Genomic DNA, 9,565 nt, shown 5'->3' on the forward strand with positions numbered 1-9,565 from the left:
AAAACAAATGGCCTCTCACAAAGAAAATGGAGGATTTGCTTCTAAAATGTGATGTCCACCCTGACAAGAAACTGAAAATATTTTGTCAGGACGACAGTCAGCTGTGCTGCTCTGATTGTGTTCCACTGAATCACAGGTAGGTAACAAAAATTCATGAAATTGATGGAAGGTTATTGAGGTTATAGAAAGTTAAACTGCTACTGTCTCATTCATCAATAAAATATATTTATCAAGATCATTCCATTGTCTGAAGATGAATTGTGCATTGAATTAATTGAGGAATGGCTTTCTATGCGGGCATACATTGTTTGTAAAGCCCTTATCTTTAAGTGATCAGTGTGTTTCACTGTAAGAGAACTGCTTTATATATTGAAATTATTGTCAAAGCCTTGTTGTTATAGCTTTTTATTAGATAGTTCACTTTAGGATCTGGGTAATTATTGCATAAAAAATATAGGGTCACTATTCTGTAAATAAATTAATATAATTTTCAAGCCAAGTTTGAAACATATGCTCATTATATTTGTAAATAAAAATATGCCCATCTTTGATTTACAACCCATTTTACCATCTTGATGTGCTGTATTTTTCATAGAGATTTATTTAGGTTAAAATGGTTCATGTGATCAAAAGGATTTTATAATGCTTAATGTGGATTTTTCAGACAGTGCACCAACGTAGCTATACTTTCTGAGTCTATCAAAAAGCTGTCATTGGATATGAAACAGCTGTCAATAAATCTTCAAACTATCATGGATCAACTTAATATGTTGAGGAGTGAACAAGAGGCCAGAATTCAGTTAATGGAGGTATCATATAGTAAAAGAATGCAAGACATCCGCGATATGCGTAATAAATTAAATGCTACTTTGGATGAGCTAGAAAACACAACCGTGAAAGAACTGGATGAAATTAGGACCACACTGCAAACCTCTATAATGAATGACGTTGACAACTGCAGAAGACTGAAGGATGAACTGCTAAAACTAGATGATGCTGTACAGAGCCTGAGTGAAAAGAGCAAGAAAGAAATTCAGTTTATAGCCAGCAGGAAATGTCTGGTCAAAATACAAGAGTCTGAGACATATCTGAAGAAGAACTCTGTGAAGGATCATAGTTTAATAATATTCCAGGCAGATATTGACATTGAGCATTACCTGTCTAAAAAGTCAGGATTAGGGAGGATTGCAGTAAAGAATCCAAACCAGGTGTTGACAGTGAAGAGGAGGTCTGAGTATATTGTGAACATATCAAGTGATACAAATACTTGCAACATCCAAGGCATTTGCGTCATGCCTAGTGGCCATTTCATTGTTGTTGATGATGAAAATACAAACGTTAAGCTGCTTGACCTGCAGTACAATATAGTCAGTCACTGTGATTTGTCTGGTACTCTAAAGGATATTTGCCTCATTACATCCATTGAGGTGGCTGTGATTATTGGCTTTAATGTGCAGTTCATCTCTGTAAAAAATGGACAGCTCATCAATGGGAGGAGCTTTCAGCTATCGCATGGTTCTGTCGGTATTGCCCACCATCAAGGAGCGTTGTACGTCACATCTGGCACTGCCCTGTACCACTACACTCTGACTGGGACACTTGTGAAAAAGATGTTTGAGGATACAGGAGGTCGCTATGGAGATAGAGGTAAATGTAGTATAAATTTATAAAATTATTAAAAGTATTGTAAGCACATGTATATACTGATATTTAAACAAAGAATACTATCTATTTACATCTCTAAAAAGCTATTATAAAATTATATTAACATTTGTTTTTTAAAGAATACAAGTGTTTATGTATTTAATGCTGATTTACCTATATTCGACATGTTTAATGTTTGCAGTGCATAAGTGTGCAGTGAGTCCTGCTGAGGACAGGATCTATATGACCAACTACGATCAACACAAGCTGCTCACACTGGCAATGGATGGCACCCTGATATCCACATTCACTGACCCTGAACTCAAATGTCCATGGGGTGTTCATGTTACACCGGCAGGACAGGTGCTTGTTTGCGGATTCACATCCAATACTGTCATACAGGTGGTTCGTGAGGGCAAAACGAAGCTGGCACAGATAGAGGGAGTGATCCACCCAATTTCTATCTGCGTCAACACAAATATTGACCAGATCACTGTGGGACTATACAACAACAACGAAATAATGGTTGTAGAACTCCAATAGCTCTACCTGTTGAATATATATATATATATATATATATATATATATATATATATTAAATACAAAAAGTGTGTTTCATAATATGTGATACAGTTTCAAACCTTTGTCGCTTTGTAAATCAAAGAGCTAATGCAAAGGTAAATGTATCAGATTAAAGGTAAATGATCACATTTTGATCTATACAAAAGTTGATGCGCTTATAGGAATAAAAGAAAAGTATTCACCATTAGAAAAAAAGTGTTAATTTATAGCATACACTCGAAATGACGTTCATTTTGACGTCGTAGAAGTTAAACACGTTAAACAAGGTTTTTAATAGAAGAATGACACATTTCGGGCGTGATTCTTCGCATTTCTCGTGAAATAGACAGTTTGAGTTCTTCTGTCGATGTTGAATACGCTGCACAAACCTTCTCTTTGAGATGACCCCAAAGGAAAAAATCTAAGGGACTGAGATCCGGTGAGTGGGGTGGCCAAGGCGGACCTGACTTCAACGATATCAGTCTTGTGCCAAAGGTATTTTCCAGCCATTGAAGAACGCTTTGTGCTGTTTGCGAAGCAGCCCTGTCTTGCTGGAACCATACTTGTTTTATATCAATGCCTCTGCGACGAAGAGCGGGTAGGAACTTATGTTTCAAGAGTTTCAAATATCGTTCACTGTTGATGGTCTCGGTATTGACTTCACTATCTTCGAAACAGAACGGTCCAATTAAACCTTCAGCGCTAAGAGCAGCCCACACTGTCCCTTTCTGAGCATGGCATGATTTTTCTATAAACATGTAAGGCTTAGCGTCTGACCAGTAACGATGGTTCTGTTCGTTTAAATGTTGGTCAAGATTCTTTCATCAAAGTGGCAAAGTCAAGACGTTGGTTACCATCACTTTCTTTCAGATGTTGGAGGACCGGAACTTTGTAGGGTGTTAGTTTTAAGTCAAATCTTAAGACTCAGTGTACAGTGGTGGCACTGGAAGAATGGTTAATGTCAGAAAATACCTTTCGTACCGACCTCTCTGGTGTTTCGTCAGTAATTCGCTTCACCTGTTCAACATTTTTACTGCTGCGGCTGCTTTTTGGTCTCCCCGTGTTGTTCTTTCTCTGGTCTAATATTCCTCCATACTGCTTAAACCGTTTAACTACTCTGTTTAGTTGTAATCTGGTAATAGGCCTATCCCAAGGATATAGCTTTCGCATTCCTCTTATGACAAAAATTACTAATTTTCTCTCATAATATAATTGTATTATGTTTTGACTTTTTTTGTGGAAAGCACCATCTTGAAAATAACAACTTTTAATGACATCACCTGTGACGTCATTAAGAAACAATGTTTGTGCATATATCAGTTTTATTGAACCCGGGGCAATACTTTGAAAGTGTATCACATATTATGAAACACATACATATATATTTCAAGGTATTCAACTCAAAATTAACCGAAAACAGGTTTGCTTTGAACGGCAATAACTTCATATATTTTGCAGCGATTTCCATGAGCATGTCTTATTCAACGCAAAAATGAACTTTCTTTCTGGAAATGTACATATCTTGCAATATGTTTTACAAATGCTAAAAAATAACGCGACACACAACTCGCGTAACCTACTCGTCATCGATCAGACCAGATCGGAGACTTCAATCTTCACGGAGTAAAGGGCGTTTTCCCTGCAAAGTTCACGGACCTAGGAATCATAATTCAATAAAACGTACGAAAAAACAATTTTATTGTTCTTGCCGTTACATTATGCATAAAAACTAACTGTCCAGCGCCGTTTGAAACCGTTGTTTACGTACATTTCGACTTGCAGAAATTTAAACACACGAGTGATTTCATTGGTCCAATGGGAAGGTGAGTCTTTACTCCTGAAGATTTCATTCATAAATCGGGTTTGATCGTTGACGAGTAGGTTACGCGAATTGGGTATCTTGTTATTTCTTAAAATTTGACCCAGAATTTGTAAAAATATTACAAGACATGTACATTTATTGAAAGGACATTCATTTATGTGTTGAATAAGATCGAGTGCATGGAGATCGCTGCACAATTGGTGAACTTATGGCTTTTTAAAGCGATGCACCCTGTTTTCGGGTTACTTTGATTTGCAAAACTTATTATATTTATATTTTTGATCGCGAAATATTTTTTTTTCAGAGAAGTTGATTGTTCGTTATAATTTGATTATTTTTTATTCAAAATGATGTTTTTACTCATTAATATCATAGCCACACGCTTACCACCTGTGTCCACGAATCGAAGTGACAAGGTCAATTGTTTAACAACTACGAAATTTCACGCCGACGAATAAAAATGATTTTATAGTATTTTGAATCAGACAAATACATAAGTAGAAACTCGAGAATTGTTATCAGCAGACAATTTTGTATTACTGTTATGTAATACTGTCCGACACAGGACAGTAAACATTCATAAAACAGAGCGCTTAACATCAACATGGGTACAACTGGGGTAACCGACTTGGAACGGTCTATGCAAATTATAAAAAGTTTAACATGCACAACTTGTCTCCATATTCGCACATGTTCCCGTACCATCCAGACAAACAAATTACACATCTGTAACTGCCTGAAACCAAACTGTCAAGGTCAGCAAACAATTTATCTTTGTATACATCTTTAAGTACTTTGCTGTGATGCATCGAGTGCATTGGTCGAAGATAATAATGAAATTAAATCCATTTTAAAATGCATTGTTATAAGGGTAACTTGTTTTCATATTTTCAACTGTTCAAAAATGCTTTTCCGTATTTTGTTTTATATAATCTTATTAAATATTTGTATAGCATTTTCATGAACAAGGCATAGTTTGATAAATCTTAGGATAGTATTTTGATTGAAATGATCTCTTTATGTTTCTCATGAAATAGTGTGTCAACATTAAAAGTGAGCTATTGGTTTTCGTTTAAAGGCATGTGATAACAAAGATTTAAACTCCTTTTCATATTAAACGAGTCGAGTCATGCAGAAATGGGTCTTGTGCCACATGCGGCCAACGCAGCTCCATACAAGCTTGCGCAATCGCACAATCTGGTCAGGAGATAGGCTGTCCGCTATAAAATCACGCAAGGTTTCATTAGCGGACATTGTATCTCTAGACATAACCTGACGCGGGTCATACGATAGTTTATTAAATGTCGTAGAGTAAATCCGTTGTTGGGCCCGCTACTTACACAGATTTAGGCAGATATTGAAGTTTGTCATTAAATGCTTTATATTGATAATTGTAAACATTGGATCTAAAAAGCTCTAGCAAAAAAACGCAAATACAATTTAAGTAAGAAAAAAGTAACCCTTAACTGGGCTCGAACCACTGTCCCCTGGAGTAAAAGGCCATCCCTTCTTAGACCACTCGGCCATCCGTGCTCATACAATGTTATATAAGCAATCCTCTTAGTATCACAAAATATAACAAAAACAACAGAACTCTCCAAATTATTCAATCGTTTCGCGTTGCAACGCTTTATATTTTTCAGGTTTTTAAATCGTCAAAAGATGCATATAAAGGATATTTTGGAGCATGGTAAATGTTCAGTATGAACTCACAAATATCATTAATAAAACGAAAAATTGCGAATCTTATTTTTTTTTTATTTTGTCAAATTTACCAAAACTTGAAAAGGCTTCTTTAAACGTAAAGGGTGGTTTCCGTACAGGGGTACATTGAAGTAGTACCTGAGCCGGCAACGAGCAATTGAGCATTACGCTTGTTTTCGCAAATTTGTTTTCTGCTTCCCACGACTTATTAATTAAATAGAAAAAAACAACATGTCACATTTATGTCACAGTAGCTCACGGTAAATTTGCAAGGACTTTTATCTTTCATAGCAGCCGTTGCGTCATTATCTATCGATTATAAGTAGGTCGTTCCGATTTTGTAATACTATCGTCACAAGACCACGCGGAGATGAATGTCGCATTGGGTTTATGCTTATTCACTTCTCTGATTTCCATAAAAAGCGCTGCTACGCAGACTGAACCGAAAACGTGCTGTTTATTACGATCGATGATATAAGAGCGGATTTAGGATGCTACCAAGGCACTGACTTCCCGTCACGTGATGACCCTCAGATTCACTCGCCAAATATCGACGCTCTGGCTCGGAAAAGCCTGCTCCTGAAAAAGGCGTACGTACAGCAGGCGCTTTGTAGTCCGAGCCGCACGTCCTCCCTGACGTAACGGCGACCGGATTTGACGCATGTTTAAGACCTGGAAACGTACTGGCGCAAGGTGAGCGGGAACTTCACGACTATACCGCACTACTTCAAAAATCACGGCAGGATAACCGCCGGTATTGGAAAAATATTCCACCATATAAATAAAGTGGCATTTACGAGGATGCACCGTATTCGTGGATGGAGCCGTACATTATGCAGCGAGCGTCGGGGTATGAAGAGAGCAAAATTAATTGGATGTACCTGAACGATTCCCATCTCGCGAACGACCCGCTTGTAGATGACAAAATCGCAAAGGCTGCGGGATTTTGCAACGGGTGGCAAACATGCGAACCGTCCGATCTTTCTCCCTGTAGGTTTTCATCGGCCACATTTGCTGTTTGTGTTGCCGGAAATGTCTTCGAAATTCGTTTTAAATGAACTGGAACTCTTAGGGCTTTCCAATAACTCTGTCGTTTCTCTGCTCTGCGATCACGGATACCAGCATGGAGAACACGGCATCTGGACGAAGCATAAGAGCTAGCCACGCATGCGCCGATGATGGTTTGGATCCCCGGCCTAACCGACAACGGAATCATTACGGATCGCCTAGTGGAATTGGTGGACTTATTCCCAACGCTTGTGGACGCGGTCGGTTAACCACCGATTCCCGTCTTCCCAGAGAATTCGCAGAACGTACTCGCACTGATCGTTACCGGTATACGGAGTGAGTCGAATTCACTCTCCAGCTCCACAAGCCGGATTGGACCAGAAATCAAGCACGGAACTGTCCGACCATCAGACGGACCCCGACAAGAATCACAACGTGGCGTCCGACCACGCTTTTGCAGATCTAGTGAAAAGCATGGCCTTTCGTCTGCATGCCGGCTGGCGTCACGTTAGTCCGTCCGTCAATAACCCATCTATAGTTGGATGAAATTTATCACAAAAAAATCTGTTTAAATGAACAAACAGTATCTTAGATCAGAATATAAAATAAATGCGTACACAGGGTTCAGAATCAACGGGGTTTACACACGGGCCGGACAGAATGTAAACACACAGTTAAGAGCTTTATTTGTGAAACTATTGAAGTTATTGAAATTCATTTGCAAAAATCTTTAGTGCATAAAAGACGGTTTAAATTGCAGTTTGTGCCGATATCTTAAGGTATAAGAATAACTCCTTGAAAACGTCTGAAATTTCACGTTGCTTGAAGCATAGCCGTATAAATGAATGCAGTACACATAGTTTTTGAAAAAGAACACATGCTTATTAAATAATGTAATTCTGATGTATCTTTTATGCGCTAGTTGAAATTCTTAAGAAAAATGGTTTTAAAAGGTATTCGAAAAGAGCACCACTTACCGGTACCCACAGTCACGTGATCATGCACCCTGGTACAACCACATCGTTTTTATATTAACTAATATATTACTTTTGTAAACGCTTGCTTAGTTACTAGATCTTTAGAAATAAAGCACACGCACAGTTCTTGTATTTCTAAAAAGCAATTCACTTTGTATTATCTCGGAATTTTTATTCAAATTATATGCTAGTCATTCATCTGTGCACACATCAGAAATCGCGGTTTCGATCGCCGACAGTGCCAACTTGTGTGAAAAATGGTCATTCTCTCTTACCTCTAATGCAGGCTTGGAAATATCAAATGGGCCGCGTTCTGAGAAAACTGGGCTTAATGCATGTGCGTAAAGTGTCGTCTCAGATTAGCCTGTAAAGTCCGCACAGGCTAATCAGGGACAAAACTTTCCGCTTTTATGGTATTTTTAGGTTCAAGGAAGTCCCTCCTTACCGAAAATCAAGTTAAGGCGGAAAGTGTCGTCCCTGATTAGCCTGTGCGGACTGCACATGCTAATCTGGGACGACACTTTACGCACATGCATTTTGCCCAGTTTTCTCAGAACAAGGCTCAACTTGTCAGTTACTGGCATAAGTATGTGCACTTAATACTGGTTCACCAGCTATCCCCGGAAAAGAGTGAGATGACAAACGAACCATATGACAAAAAGCTGTTGAAACAGCAAAAAAGTCCGACGTGCTCAAAAAAATTTGCTGTAAGAGGGATGAAACTGCAAATCAATATTCCCCTACATATTTGGTCCATTCTCACATCTTTGCTTTAGTTCTGTTCATTTTGGGTAAAATTATATAAACGTCAAATGAAACAGAACATTGACATAATTGCATCTGCATTTAATCTGTATAAACATAAACTATTTTTGTCAATTATCTTAAATTTACAATAACACAACATTATTAACAAACGAAACATGTAATTAACACCAAGTTATGAAGGGGAAATCATGTGCTGCTCCTATTTTGTCCCTCCTGGAGAAACTTAAACGTGAGGAGTGCTCTGTGAAAAGGGAGTTTAATGCATGTGCATAAAGTTTCATCCAAGATTAGCCTGTTCAGTCCGCACAGGCTAATCGGGAACGACAATTGTCACCTACATTAGATAGATTTGTGTGATAGAAGAGAATTTATGTAAACGCAAAATACCATAAAAGCAGAACTGCAACATGCACAGGTTAAACTGGGACGACACTTTACGCACATTCATTAAACCCCCTTTTCACAAAACAGCCCACATCATGCATTTTGATATTTAAAACAATGTATAATTTAAGCAAATACTCCAATTTTTATTTAACATGTTAAAGCAGCGGACTGAATTATTTTCCAGACCCATTTGGCACAACTTGCAACATTTTCAGTCCAAGATCTTTTGCCAAGCTTTTGTCAAACACTGATTAACGTTCCCATGGCTACAACTTGGCAAATCTTCAAATTTTGATATAACATGTTAAACAAGACTATTGTCAAGCAATATGGTCTCCTACCTGTGAAACTCCACCGTTGTCAGAATGTTTATATATATATTTTATGTTTGTTGCCATAGCAACCAGACTTTTTGACGTAGGATCAAAATGAAATGACGTGCATAATCTCCATATTGCCATCTAATCATGTTTCAAGTTTCATGAAAAAATATAAAGAACTTTTTAAGTTATCGCAGGATCCAGAAAAGTGTGACAGACTGACTGACATACATACTGACGGACACACAGAGCGCAAACCATAAGTCCCCTCCGGTTTCACCGGTAGGGGACAAAAACTGGACTGAATTTCCCTCTAGACCCATATAGTAACACCTTGTACCATTTTTGGTCCAAGATCTTTCCCTTAGTTTTTG

The 9,565-nt window shown here is 38.0% G+C and overlaps 1 protein-coding gene across 1 annotated transcript; it reads left to right on the plus strand.

The window, feature by feature from the left end:
* Nucleotides 1-672: 672 nt before the first annotated feature.
* On the plus strand, nucleotides 673-2,190 carry LOC127871603 (uncharacterized). The gene is made up of 2 exons (XM_052414699.1): nucleotides 673-1,647; nucleotides 1,847-2,190. Exons 1-2 carry the CDS (start codon nucleotides 720-722, stop codon nucleotides 2,185-2,187), a joined length of 1,269 nt encoding a protein of 422 aa, XP_052270659.1. The 5' UTR covers nucleotides 673-719; the 3' UTR covers nucleotides 2,188-2,190.
* The last annotated feature ends 7,375 nt before the right edge of the window (nucleotides 2,191-9,565 follow it).

Source organism: Dreissena polymorpha, chromosome 3, assembly GCF_020536995.1.
Source record: "Dreissena polymorpha isolate Duluth1 chromosome 3, UMN_Dpol_1.0, whole genome shotgun sequence".
In the NCBI taxonomy this organism is placed as follows: Eukaryota; Metazoa; Mollusca; class Bivalvia; order Myida; family Dreissenidae; genus Dreissena; species Dreissena polymorpha.

Coding starts and splice junctions, on each gene's coding strand:
- LOC127871603 (XM_052414699.1), top strand. CDS start 720: ATGAAACAGCTGTCAATAAATCTTCAAACTATCATGGATCAACTTAAT. Junction 1,648..1,846: donor AGGTCGCTATGGAGATAGAG/GTAAATGTAGTA, acceptor TAATGTTTGCAG/TGCATAAGTGTGCAGTGAGT.